The sequence below is a fragment of the Rattus norvegicus genome, chromosome 8, assembly GCF_036323735.1.
Source record: "Rattus norvegicus strain BN/NHsdMcwi chromosome 8, GRCr8, whole genome shotgun sequence".
Lineage (NCBI taxonomy): Eukaryota > Metazoa > Chordata > Mammalia > Rodentia > Muridae > Rattus > Rattus norvegicus.
The window spans coordinates 105,408,249-105,422,972 of record NC_086026.1 but is presented as its reverse complement, the minus strand read 5'-3'; the positions used below and the strand labels follow the sequence as shown (position 1 = coordinate 105,422,972).

General features: G+C 39.4%; 1 protein-coding gene across 14 annotated transcripts in view; it reads right to left on the bottom strand.

Moving 5' to 3' along the window:
* Xrn1 (5'-3' exoribonuclease 1) overlaps positions 1–14,724 on the bottom strand; it is a 109,183-nt gene that overhangs the window by 93,995 nt on the left and 464 nt on the right. For 13 of the 14 annotated variants that reach the window (XR_010053953.1, NM_001305240.1, XM_006243594.5 and 10 more), the window contains exons 2-5: positions 5,463–5,695; positions 4,176–4,273; positions 1,146–1,255; positions 938–1,048 (exon numbers count right to left, since the gene is read on the bottom strand). Coding sequence is in view for 12 of the 14 variants with exons in the window: in NM_001305240.1 (NP_001292169.1) it covers positions 938–1,048; positions 1,146–1,255; positions 4,176–4,273; positions 5,463–5,695 (552 nt within the window). In the remaining 2 variants the exon portion in view is untranslated. Of the gene's footprint in view, positions 1–486; positions 895–937; positions 1,049–1,145; positions 1,256–4,175; positions 4,274–5,462; positions 5,696–14,724 lie in introns of those variants that run through there. The other variant, XM_063265211.1, reaches the window with a different exon arrangement.

Sequence of the window (14,724 nt, the reverse complement as noted above, 5' to 3'; positions counted from 1 at the left end):
AGATAGAACAGGGTATGGGATTTGCTTCACTAAACTAGCTTGATAGTAAGGAGGCTGATGAGTACATTAAGTTTTAAAAAATTACTATTTAAGAAAACTTGCTAGACAAGGGGGTGCGTGCCTTTAATCCCAGAACTTGGAGGCAGTGGCAGGCGGATCTCTAAGTTGGAGGACAATATGGTCTACAGAGTGAGTTCCAGGATAGTCAGGGCTACCTACACAGAGACACACTGTCTCAAAAGAAACCCAAAAACCAAACCAATCCAAAACCAAACCCCAAACCCCTAAACAATCCCCTCCCCAAACCAACCCCCCCCCAAAAAAAACCAAAAAACAAAAACAAAAACAAAAACAAAACAAAACCCTTAGGAAAACTTAAGAGTACAAGGAAGGCCATCACAGTAGCTTGCTTGTTTAGTTTTTAGTTAATATGAAAACTTCTCTGAGAGGGGGCTGGAGATGGCTTAGCAGTTAATGAGAACTTACTGCTCTTGAAGAGGGCCCAGGTTCAGTTCCAAGCACCCACAGGGCAGCTCATAACCATCCCTAATTTCAGTTCCTCGGCATCTGATGCCCCCTGGTCCAGGCACCAGGCACACATTTTGTACTCACACATGCAGGGAAAAGGCTCATATAATTCGTGGACCTGAGTTAGGATAGAAGGTATTCATGACCTCGGTAACAGCATTTGCTCTCAGCAGCATTTTCATAGAACTAGGATCACCCAGCTCTGTAGACTAGACCAAGATCAGTCATTCATACTCTATGACAAACAAAGCTTTTTTCCCAATTCTTTTAGAACTTAGATAATGGCAAAAGTAGCAATCACTGCCTTTGTATCCATTGCTACAGCCAATCAAATGTCTGCATTAAAAGTCTCTCTTCAGTATTTAGCTCAATGACACAAACTTATAACAGCAGTAAGTGTTATACCTACCAAGTCAGCATCTAAGCCATAAAGACAATGTCTGGTGTTTGGATCATGATCTGGCTTTGCTTTCTCGGATCTGATAAATTCCATGATTTTATGCTCTCCTTCTCCAGGAGTCTAGACATAACATTTCAGAAAAGAAGATGGTAATATGCTATGCTTCAAAGTATTAAACAAACTTGAAAAAATTCTTTAGATAAAAAAGGATGATAACCTCATGGCCTGAGAAGTAGATGGTAACACCTTGCCATGATTTGTCTGTGGAAATTTTCATATTTACAAAATACTTCAGATGTTCATGCAACCTGGCCATGAATTCAGTCCCTATAGGTAAAAAGTTTTAAAAGGTTAATCTGAGAAAGATAAAAATAACAAAAACAGTTAAGTTCCCAGTAACAACATAAACTCAGTAATCTTCAAAGCCCAAAGTTCTCTTGCTTATCCTCCAATAATTCAAATGTCACTAGTCAGTCCACAGAGGTAAAGTCATGAATTTTACACCATCTATCGACCGTGCTTTAAGTATTTACCTAAGAGCAATTTGAGCACTAATAAACTCCAACTTTCCACATTTCTTCTGGATTGCTAAGCATATACTAATTTTACTTATTATTATTGTGTCAGTATATGATGGGTAATATGTGAAAGTAAGCATTTGCATGCCACAGCACATATGTGGAGGCTAGGACAGGTTTTGCTACTTCATTCTGTTCACTGCCCATGGAGTTCTGGACTTTGAACTCAGTTCAGCTTATGTGGCAAATGATTTTAACCACTGAATTGTTTTTTTTTTTTTAGATCTTGAAGAATTTTATAAGACATGTAGTTTTAACCAGATTGCCAATATTAACTATTATTGTTCATGTATATTATTAATAACTAATATTGGTTTCATTTTTAAGACAGGGTCTGTAGTCCAGATTAGTCTTGCTTTCACTATGAGCCAAGGATAACCCTAAACTTCCCAAGTCCTGGAATTACAGGCATGTACAATCAAGCCTGATTTATACTATGCTAGGGATTGAACCTATGATCTTATGCACACAAAGCATAGGCTCTGCCAATTAAAACTATATTCCACTCCAGCAAATACTTGTATATGTATATACAAGTTCTATATCCCACTCCAGCAAATGCTTGTATATGTATATACAAGTTCTATATTCCACTCCAGCAAATGCTTGTTATGTATATACAAGTTCTATATCCCACTCCAGCAAATGCTTGTATATGTATATACAAGTTCTATATTCCACTCCAGCAAATGCTTGTTATGTATATACAAGTTCTATATCCCACTCCAGCAAATGCTTGTATATGTATATACAAGTTCTATATTCCACTCCAGCAAATGCTTGTTATGTATATACAAGTTCTATATTCCACTCCAGCAAATGCTTGTATATGTATATACAAGTTCTATATCCCACTCCAGCAAATGCTTGTATATGTATATACAAGTTCTATATTCCACTCCAGCAAATACTTGTATATGTATATACAAGTTCGTGTAGAAGCAGGTGTTTATGTGGAGCCCAAAGGATAACCTGTGTTTGGTTCTTCCTCAAATACAGTCCACCTTTGTTGTTGTTCTTCCTCTTCCTCCTCCTCCTCCTCCTCTTCCACATCCTCTTCCTCCTCTCCCTCCCTTTTCTCCTTTCCCTCCCTCTCCTTTTCCTTCCTCTTCTTATCTTTTGGTAGGGTTTCTAAGTATCTCTGGCTCCCTGGAACTTGTTATGTAGATCAGGCTGATCTTAAACTCACAGAGATCCTCTTACCTCTGCCTCCCAAGTACTAGAATTAAAGCTACCATGCACAGTCACCTTGTCTCTAGAGACACAGATTGTCCTTGGAACCTGGGACTCAATAAATAGGCAAACCATGTTGACTAGTGAGCCCCAGGGATCCTTCCGATTCATCTCCCCAGCACGAAGACTACAAGTGTGCACCACCACACTAAGTTTCTTATACGGGTGCTGGGGATGGAACTCATGTTTGTATGACAAGCATTCTGATCTGAGCTATAACCAATAACTGCTATGCTCTAGATTTTAAAACATTTACTTTATGTATATAATATTTTGCCTACACATATGTATGTGTACCCTGTGCATGTAGAGCTCTTCGAGGCAAAAAGAAGGCACGTGATTCTCTAGAACTGGAGTTACACTATGTGAGTGTTAGAAATCGAACCCAGGTTCTCTGCAAGAGCTTGTTTTTAACCAGAGCCACCTCTGTAGCTCAATAACTACTATTCTTAACATGAAAAATTATTTTTAGTTTATTTTTAATCCATAGAAAATGTCAGATGATCAGCTGTTAAAGGCTACCTTAAATTATATCCAGGGAAAAATGGTTATTAAATTAAGCAATGTGTATCTAAGCCACTTAGAAATAAAAAAAGTACTAGTTTGTACGGAATTTAAAAGGTTACACTTAAGATTTTTGTATAGGGGCTGGGGATTTAGCTCAGTGGTAGAGCGCTTACCTAGGAAGCTCAAGGCCCTGGGTTCAGTCCCAGCTCCGAAAAAAAGAACCAAAAAAAAAAAAAAAAGATTTTTGTATAAAATAAAGGACTATGAAGATGCCAGTGAACCCTCTCAAGTGTATCAAGTAGGGTGCTATACATAAAGTTAAGTTAAACATATTACAAATAAGTTATTATTTTTTACATTTATGTATTTATTTGTGTGGGTGGAGGTCAGAAGACAACTTGCAGGAGTTGGTTCTCTCTTCCAGCATGTAGATCCTGGGAACTGAACTCAGGCCATCAGGCTGGGCAGCAAGTTCCCTTATCTGCTGAGCCAGCTCACTGGCCCTATTTTTCTTAAAGTCATAGAAATCCTGGGTGCCTTAGGGAGGTAGAAGAGTAAATAAACTCCATAGACTAAAAGAATGGGTTTCTCATCCTGAAACCCATAAAGTTTGGTAAGTCATAAATCAATCACAAAATTACAAATCAGCTTGATACTGATAACTGACCACAGTAAATTGAAAGCTCTAAGTTCCTTCCAGGTCAGGGACTCTATGTAAGCTGACCAAGTCCTCTCCATCCCTGCTTATCAACATCTGAAAACCCTTCAGCAGGTCTTCACAGAAACACTCACAGCCAACATGATGAGTACACAAATGGGGAAATATGGTTAGTGAAAGCCCAAGGGCAAACAATCTCAAATTAGAAACACATAAGAAAAAAAGTACAATTTCTATGCCATGTCTTTAGACTATCTCTCGGTTAATTTACCTGGCGTAATACAGTTGGAATCGAATCTGGCTTCTGTAGGAAGTGTTTCTCCCTTTTCTATTGCCTTTTTAATTTTGTCTTCTGCCTCCTTGGCTGACCTTAAAAGTCAACGAAAAAAAAAACCTTACATTTTCTACAAAATAAACATTTTTACACAAAGCATTATTTAAAAGCTTTTACAAATAAAATATTAAGCTGTCAACCTTATGGTTCAAAACTATAATATTTTTTCTTTTTGAGACAGGGTTTCTCTTTTTATCCTTGGCTGTCCTAGAACTAGATCTGTAGACCAGACTGGCCTTGAACTCATAGAGACTAGCTTACCTCTCTCTGTCTCCTCAGTGCTGGGATTAAAATTGTGTGTCACCATGCCGGGGTAAATTTTTAAAACTAATTATAATAAAAACAAATAAGTCCAGGAATTCCTTGCTTTTATTTACAGAATTAAGATTTTTCTTTTTTAATGCAAAGACTACAGAAGCTGGATATTAAAATAGTAAAAAGCACACAAATCATCACAAACACATAATTTTACCACAAATATATAGCTAATTTATTCCAGAAACAAGATAAAAAACTTTAAGTGTCAATTATGTGTGCCATATTTAATTATATCATTTGATGATTTTTAATATTTTATTAATCATCAATTATATGAGTATACAAAAATATAACAAAAAAAATAACTCCAGGTTTTAAAGACAACGCTCTACAGGGGAAGTAACGACAAATAGCTAAGTTTAATCAAGTGGCAATACAGAAAAGATCGTTAAGATAAGGTAAGGAAAGACAATGACAACATACTGGGAGATGGCATTTTACAAAGATGATGAACACAGGTATAAATAGGTTGTAGATGTGAGGAATAAAGACATAAGAAGGTCCACCAATCACTTCTAATCTCATTTGCCTTACTGCCCACTTAGGGCTCACGTTTACTCAAATCACAACCTAGACTAAGAGCTGATCAGTCAATAGAGGTTGGTTGAGTGACTATCATTAGAAGAACCTCTTGGTCCACTCTGCAGTGACTACACCAAGGTAGATCACCAAGGGGCCCTCATCTCTACTTCTCAGATTATCAAAGTGACTTTGGAGACTTGTGACTGAGAACAGTGGCTGAGATGAAATCCAGCACGAGCTGTGAGATGCATTGAGTCATCGAACCTACTGGCTTATTACCCGACTAGTAAAAATGATATTAAATACAAAATATACCACCTTCTTTAAGGATTTAAACAGAAAACAAGTATGAACAGAAGATGTCAACTGCTTTAAATGATTTACCTAAAACGCCTCCCACGTTGCTGGTTCATTTTTGCTCGAGGAGCCACACCGTCAACAGCCATAAAGAACACTTTCCTAGGTTTAATAATTCGAAACAACACCTCCAAGTAGTGAAAAATATCAGTAAAGATTTTGTCATCTGAAATTCTGAAGTGAACATCATCATCGTTAGGATGGGAACATTGATGTATAATTCCATTCATATCCAGGTACAAGTTATCAAATTCAGGAATCTAAAAAGCAAAAACAATATGTTCCAGATTACTAATTATTGTGACTATTTTCATGCCTAAGAAAAGTGATTCTTCAAAACAAAAGCCAAGCAAATCAAACCAAGCCAGGATGTAATGTATTCTAATTTTATAAAAACTCCAAGGGTCCTTTTCCAGAGACCCACATTTGGATCCTCGCACTTAGATGAGGCCGTGCATAACCATCTGCATCTCCAGCCCTCAGGGATCCAATGCCCTCTTCTGGCTTCCTTGGGCACCACATGCATTTGTATAAATGTGCAGACACAGAAACATACATATAAAATAAAAAGTAAACCTTAAGAAAACATAAATAGTTGGGGATTTAGCTCAGTGGTAGAGCGCTTGCCTAGGAAGCGCAAGGCCCTGGGTTCGGTCCCCAGCTCCGAAAAAAAGAACCAAAAAAAAAAAAAAAAAAGAAAACATAAATAATCAGAGTTGAAGAAAACAGGTAAGGGAAGCAAACAGGTGCGACTCATATTGCAGACACAATCACGTAATTACACAATGGACCAGTAGCCTCGCCAAGCTTACTATGAGGAAATATCTATTTACTCAAATTAAGGAAAATGCCAAGTAAAGAGCTTACTTAATATGGTACTCAAAACATTAGTTTCTTTTCTTTTTGCTACGTGACTTCTCAAAGGCTCAATTTCCTCTATAAATGGGAAGTAATGCCCATTTATATCAAAAGGCTTAATAAAAGAGGGTAAAATTTTTTACAAGAGATTTATTTAGCTTTACATTTGGTTCACTCGATCAGAGCCATTTACTTGGTTACATTAGTTTTTTACTTTTTTTTTTTTTTTTGTTCTTTTTTTTTCCGGAGCTGGGGACCGAACCCAGGGCCTTGCACTTCCTAGGCAAGCGCTCTACCACTGAGCTAAATCCCCAACCCCGGTTACATTAGTTTTTAAAAGTTTAGATTATCAAGCTGGGCAGTGGTAGTGCATGCTTGAGATACCAGCACTCGGAAGGCAGAGCCACACAGAGAAACCTTGTCTTGAAAAACAAGCAAGGGAGCAAACAAACAAACAGCTAGGTTATCTATAAACAGAGGCAGAACCGATGACCTGATACATCAGAAAGTCACACTCTTGATGTCACTGTGGGGCTTGGTAGTATTGGGGTCCAGGCATCGCCTCACAAACCACATGAACACTGATCTCAGCCAGACAGCTCAGACAGGAATAGTTTATTGAGCATTCCTCCTAGGATTGATCGATCAGGGCTGCAGGCCAGACGTGGGAACTGACTGTGATGCTCAGTTAGAATCCTATAGATCTTTTAAGCCCAAGATCCACAAATATCTGGGCCAGGTTATTTCACCGATCAGAACTTATGGGTAAGGGATTTCCTTAGGAACATGTCTTTGTTGTACATTATCTTGCTTCTACTGGTTGGGGTATTTAACTGTGGCAGGGGACTTGTCTTGCTTAACATTCAAGTCTTAATTTGATAATGAGGATGTCAGTTCCTAGGGAGGTCTTGGGAACTTAAACTTTACTCGAAATGAAGTCTTATTCTAAATAATGTCTCTCTTATGCTGGGGTCCATCTTCGAGGCAGCTTAAAAAGGCAAAATCCATAAAAGCTTATACAGAGATGCAGGAAATACTACCTGGTGGTTGGTTCAGGTCCAATACAAGCTTATTGTGGCTAAGTAAGTTCCAACTTATTCTAGTGTGATTGGTTTTCAAGAGCTCAGACTATAACAAAATATGCAACCAACTTGGGCATGAGAAAGTTTCTAAACAACAGCTGTAACAACATAAAAAAGTTTCCTTATAACATTAGTAACAGCACAAAATGGTGGCTAGATAGGTAACAGTTACCTAACCTTAACAGCCAGGGTAGGTGAGGGCATGTGCCATGTACTTTTAAGATCTTCATGACTCTAGTTTTCATTTATTTTTGTTGTAAGCAAATAATGGGAACACTATTGACTCAATGTACAGTAACACAAAACTAAATGGCTGTAACTAGCGAGTTCTATCTAGTATAATCCAAAAATTTTTGACTAGTCTCCTTTATATATAAAAGAAAATTAGCTTGAATTTAATTAATAAACACAGGCGGGCAACAATATATTTTCTTGTTATTGGAAAATGACGTGCAAGGGGCTGGGGATTTAGCTCAGTGGTAGAGCGCTTACCTAGGAAGCGCAAGGCCCTGGGTTCGGTCCCCAGCTCCGAAAAAAAAAAAAAGAAGAACCAAAAAAAAAAAAAAAAAAAAAAAAATGTGTATGGAAAATGACGTGCCTTGTGAGGTTTGAGGGTGGCAAGTTTTAAATCTTTAAACACTGCCAAACATTTATCTAAAACCTCTACTTTACAGCATTAAATAAGCACCTAGATAAGCTTCCAGGACTGCCTCCGAGACTAGTACTTCAGGAGAATACAAGTTACACTTATATCTGGCGCTCAATGAGGTTGAAGAAGAACATGTGATTGGAAAAGAAAGCCCACCCATTGCAGAAAGCATGAGAACATCTGACAGAAATGTCATTAGAGGACAGGAGACAGCTGACAGAAAGCAGGGGAGGAGAAATTCACCCAGCAGAGCAATAGTTCTTTGTGATGGGCCAAACCAGAGAGATTCTGGAAACTCTGAAATGGGGGTCTCCAGCCAAGAACAAGGGACAGTGCAGGAGCCTCTGCGACAGCAAGTCACAGTAAGTCACCCCGAAGACAGTTTTAGTTATATAGACAGACTTTTCCTATATTAAAAAAAATTGGTAAGCTCTATTTCAGATCCCTTAAGTGCAAGGTTAGGTGGAATAAGGGAATGGATAGAAAAGTCACTTGAAAGAGCCACTCTGTACTCACTGCGACCTGACCACCAGGGTCAAGCCCCCTTAATTTCAACTATAATCTAATATAAAAGCTTGAGAGACAAGAGGCAGGAAATGTTTACTTGTGAATCTATGGTAACTAATGAAATGGAGGATCAAGGTAAGACAGCCCACTGACAATGAGTAAGAAGCCTGGCTCTCTGGTGTGGAGCTGGGCATTGAATTCGAGTGCCTAAATTCTAGTTCATGTATGGATTCATGAGAAGAGACAGGAAGGATAGGCAACTTAAGACAGCAGGGCAGAGAAGGTGCACTTTGATGATCTAGGGCAAGGAAAGCCCAAATCATAAACAAATTAATACTAAAATGGCTATGTGAAAACATATTGTTTCAAATCTCTATTAGGCCTATAGGATGGGGGAGTAGGGCACCCCATGCCCATAGTCCTAATATTTGGGAGACAGGCAAGCAGAGAAAGAAAACACAAAATGTTTCACCCAGGAAGACAAACAAAAGTTGTTTCAGATACAACTCTCTTTATTGGTTCTGTAACAATTTGACTAACAATGTGTTTATGACTCAATTTTCTCAGGCTTCAGTTACAAAAACCAAGTAGAAATACTATGGGGCTACTTACAGTGGGGCTGATGGTACAGCCCAGTAATCCCAGTATTTAGGAGGTGAAGGCAGGATTAAGAGTTTAAGGTTGGGGTTGGGGATTTAGCTCAGTGGTAGAGCGCTTGCCTAGCAAGCGCAAGGCCCTGGGTTCAGTCCCCAGCTCCGAAAAAAAGAAAAAAGAAAAAAAAAAAAAGAGTTTAAGGTAATCCTTTGGTATACAGCAATTTCAAGGTCTGTTACATGAGACACTATCTCAAAAACTGCAAATAACTAGGATTACTATGTTAAATGAGTGAGCACATGCATATAAAAGATTTTAAAATTTTAGTCCATAATACATACTTAACAAATTTAGCTATCATTTTTAAGATTTAAAAACAATTCAAAGTGTGTGTGTGCGCCCCCCCCCCCCCCCACGCAAGCTAGAAGATGTCAGGGCATCTGGAACTGGAGTCACAGGTGGTTGTGAGAGTCCTGACCTGGGTGCTGGGAACTGAACAACAGTCTTGGCAAGAACAGCAGGCATTTTTTTTACTACAGTGTCCTCTAGTCCCAAAGGTTTAGCTATTTTAATTGTGCTAGGTCAAAGAGCTGTACAGCTCTAAGAATTTATGATGCTAGTTGAATGATTTTGTAAAGAAGACAGGTCAAGATTATGTGTTTACCTTCTTTTCCTTTTCACCCTATGGGAAACCTCAGACAAGCACAATTTTCTTCTAAGAAGTGAACAGGCTTGTATTAGTGGATTTTAAAAAGGCTTTCTGCACACTAGACAACAGCTATCTGAAGGGCTTCATGCATATTAGTCAAGTGCCATGCCATGGAACCACATCTGACCACAACTGCTATCTCCTCCCTTCTCGGTGTGGTGCTACTGGCTCTAAAACCAAACCAGAAGCTCATCAACAATGAAATGGAATGTAACTGTCATCAGGATAGGCCACCAATGTGGCATCTGTTAGCGATGTAGCTTGAAGAGTTCTCAGAATCTTGGGGACATCTGGACCCTGCTGTCCACCACAGAAGAGAATTTCCTGATGAGTGAAACTGAACTAAAGTTAAAACTAATATATCAGCCAGAAAGACAAAAGGTACTTGAAGTAAGTCAAGTGTGGGCACCGTGAGAAGAATGACTGCAGAGCAACATGTGTGATTGGAGGCTTGCTGGAGGTTGGTCTGGTACTACTGTGTATTCTAATGCTAAATACTAGCCCCTAAGATCTGGTTGCAGTCCAGAACAAGCACTTTCTCATGTACATCAAATAATGTTGTGTAAACTTTGCTTGTTTTTATTCTCTAATTGGTGAAATAAAAGTGGCTGACAGTCAATTACTGGGGAGAAAAGAGGTAGGTGAGGCTTTGGTTCTCCAGCTGGGGTCATAGGTGTGTGTGTGTGAAAGAGAGAGAGAAAGAGACAGATGGACAGACAGACAGACAGACAGAGGGGGTGGGGAGGGAGAGAGAGGCTGAGAGAGCAGGAGGTCTCCATTAGATGGGATGGACAAGAAGCATGTGGCCAAGAGAAGTGTCCTTTGAAGACAGACTGATGGAGCATGAACAGCCCAGGTGAAACTCAAACACTAAGTAGTAACTTGGGGAACACAGCTGAGAAATAGCCAGTCTAGTGTAGACCTTTGGGGATGTGATGGCTACTCCTGGTTGTCAACTTGACTTCATGTGAAATGAACTACAATAAAGAAATGGAGGACCCAACTGTGATCCAGATCTTGAGGCTCAAAGACACAGGTTTCTGACCTGGATCTTGACATGACAGAGTGGCCATGAAAAACTTGCCTCAGTCTCCTGGGCTTGTACTACCTTGCCTGGGCCTAAGCTAAATCAAGGTCAGCCTGGAACAAAGCAAATTCCAGATCTAGGTGTGGGGTACACAGCCTTTAATCTGTGCCACACTTCTGCTGGAGACCTACATAAAGACATTGGAAGAAGAAGAATCATTCTTAAGATTGCCAGCACGGCTGTTAGAATGTACTTCTACAGAAGACCAGCTTGGAGGCTAGACTTATAGTTCATTAGCCATTTTTAACAATCCTGCTAGTGATGCTTCTTAGAAAGGGGAGTCCAGCTTCTATATATTACTTCAGGGCTTTTGAGGTCCAGCTTGTGCTTCAGTACTAGAGACTTGGAGGCATCTATACAGTGTAAGGCTGTAGGCTTTTGCTGAGGCAGCCTCTCAGCTGGCTTCTCTCCACTGCACCCCTTCCCGCACTCTTACTGCTCTGTCTCTCTGCTCTGTTCTTGTACATGCTTCCTGTCTCGTCTTCTGTCTGTCTGATCTTTGGCCCTAGTCAAAACCCTAAATAATTTGGCCTATAAAATGGCTCATACCTGACAACCTAAGTTGGATTCCTGGAACCCACAGCAGAAGGAGAAGACCTGACTTCTGACTAACTTACAATATACACCATGACATGCTCCCACATATGTACATTCATAACGAGCACACACTAATAAAAAGGTGTTTTCCCCGAAGCAGTTTTGGGACATTAAACTCTGCACCTTTATGTTATGGAGGCGCTGTGTCTGAGCCACAATCTCAGCCTCTGCCCTTTCTTCCCTTTTCTGTGGAACTGGGGAATTAAACCTTAAATACCACGTAGGTTAGGCAAGTGTTCTACCACTGAGCTAGCTACACCCCCAGTGCTGTACTGAAGTTTTTACTCAAACTGTTCTTGAATCCATTTTGCAACCCAGCCTCTTGAGTAGTTGGGATGTCAGGTCTAAGTCTTAGGGTGGGAAGTGACACATATGACACTCAAGTCTTTGTTTTGTTTTGGGGGTGGGGTAAGGTTTCTCTCTGTAACCCTTAGACTCTGTAACCCTTCTTCTGTAGACCAGGCTAGCTCAGAGATCCATAGGCCACCATTGCCTGGCTCAGTCTTTGCTTTTTGGGGGTAAAGTCTTACTCTGTAGTTCATGCTAGCTTTGAAATGGCCATCTTCCTGCTTTTTTAGCTGCCCTAGTGCTAAGATTACACATGTGTATCACCACAGCTGGGTCAGGGAAGTAAACAAAAGCTTGTATTTGGGGCTGGAGAGAGAGCTGACTGGTTAAGAGCACTTGTTACTCTTGCAGTGTACCTAAATTGGTGATTCATAATCATCTGTGACTCCAGTTCCAAGGATCAGTGGCTCTCTTCTGACCTCTAGGGGCACCGGGCATACAGATGGTGCACAGACATACAGGTAACACATTAATACACATAAAAATGAAAGAAGCTGAAATAAGTAAACAAATAAATATATGTCATTTGGCCTCAATACTTTTTGTTTTTTTCTATATGAACTGAAATTTCTTGAGCTTTAGAATGAGTAGGGCTCAGAAAAGCTTTAACTTCATTCTTTCTTTTGCAGTTTTTCAATGTTTTAAAACATGGTAGTGCACTTTTAAAGATCCCTTGACTCCTAATTCTCCCTTTCATAGGGATCATTTTCTTCTCTGGCATAATGGTCCCTTTGTAGGTCAGCTTTGAATATACAGGTGGGCTACTGCTTTTTCTTCTGACAGACCCTTCACTCAGTCTTAAATAAAAAAAGAAGCTACCCCTCTCCCCTCAGTTTTAGGTACTGTTATCTAATTGGCTAGTATAGTCTTTATTGAAACTTACAGGGTATTCTGAAATTCTGTTCACAAGCTCATCAGATAGTTTATCCACTTTCCTCTCAAAACTATCTGGTTTGCCCTCATCTAGTAGTATTTTGACTCAGTAACATGAGGATACTCTATCACATGAATTGTTTTATGGACTTTATCTAGTTTCTCTTTCTATTTTTATATGATGATTCAGAGGATGAATAATTGTGCTGATACTACCCTCAATCTCATCCCAAAACATATTGCTCCCCGTCCTCTTCCTCCAGGTATGTTCACCCTGGCACCCATGCAAGAGGCCAGAGGTCAATTCTGGGTGTCTCCCTTAACTGTTGTTCATGTAGTTTTGTTTGATTTTTGAGGCGGTTGTGAACCTGAAGCTCACTAATCCGTTGGACTAGTTGGTCTGCAAGCCCCCAGGCTCTGCCAGTCCCTGCCCTCTAGTGCTGGTCACAGGTGCTATTCTCAGCTTTTATGTGGGGACTTGGGTCCTTCCCGCCTAGTTTCCCGTTTTTTCATCTTCTGTTAAATAGAGGATTTGTAAAAGCCCTAACTTTGATACATCAAGTTTCTATTTATGTATTTATTTATTTTTAGGTATAGGTGTTTTGATTTTTGCCTGGTCTGTGTGCCATGCTATAGAATTTGATTTACAAACAGTTGTGGATGCTAGAATCAAGTCTAGGTCCTCATAACCAGGGCTCTTAACCACGGAGCCATCTCTCCAACCTCCCTCCCTTTCCCTCTCTCTCCCTCTCTCTCCCTCTCTCTCTATCTCTATCTGTCTACCTACTTCTGCCTCCTCAGTGCTGAGATTAAAGGTGTAGGACACCATGCCCCATTGATAAACCTGCAAGTGTTAAACTTACTTCCAGTACACTTTCAATCTACTGCAAAACTTTCACAAAATCTATCTTGCTTTTCGTGTTGTAATGTTGCTTTAAAAGACTGTTTTGTTTTTGCAACAAAATTCCTCAAGATGAAGAATCCATGATATTTTAAACAGACAAAGTCTGTGACCAAAGAGCACAGAATAAAAATGTTATTGAACACATTAGATGCTAGAAATATTTATTGATCAAAGATTCTGAAAAAGAAAAACAATGTCTCTCCATTTTCACTTTTCTCCCTGAAAATAAATACCATCTAAATTTAACTCAACCAAATAAATACCATCTAAACTTAACTAAAAAATAAATGGACAAGTCAGCATTTAGAACTTTTTATAAGATTTCTTTTATATGCCAACTTTCATTAGAACTTAATATCAAAAGAATCCTCTTCAGAGACTGGATTCTATCTTTAACCTTATAAGTACCTTAAAAAAACAAAAGAAAATAAAAACCCCATATAATTGACAACTTCCAGTATTAATACAGCACTATTCATCACAATTCAATTAGCTAAACACATTTCAAAAACGAGTTTTTCTGTAAACCAAAGTCATTATCAAAGTCATTCAATGTGACATACTAAATTATCAAAGTCTAGTTTACCTATTAGAACATTTGGTTTCTCTGTCATTCAAACATGCAAGTATATTCTAGTATATAAATATATAAATACACACTTTTAGAACTCACATAAACGTTGCTTTGGGGGGTCACTATACACTAAGTATTAGTAATAATGTTTTGAGATCTTTCTGCCATACCAAAGCCTCGAAGCACCAACCCCCTCATCCTTGCGCTCCATTTAAACGTTTTGTTCGTTTAGACAATAGGGGGTCAGTACTGATTGGGGGCTAACAAGAGCAAGAAAAAGTATAGCAAATCTGAGCCACTAGCTACAACAACCGGTCCAGGCGTCGAGGTTAGATGCAGCTCTTCATAGCTGGAGTACTCCGCGATTCCGCCACAGGGACGTTATTGCTTGTATACCGTCTGTTGTTTTGCTTGGGATGAGGGACCCGAGAAAACGTCCCACACAGCTTCGCAGCCTAAAGCGAAGCGCCAGTTCCAGTTCCCAGGAGGACAGAGAGGGCTCATTAA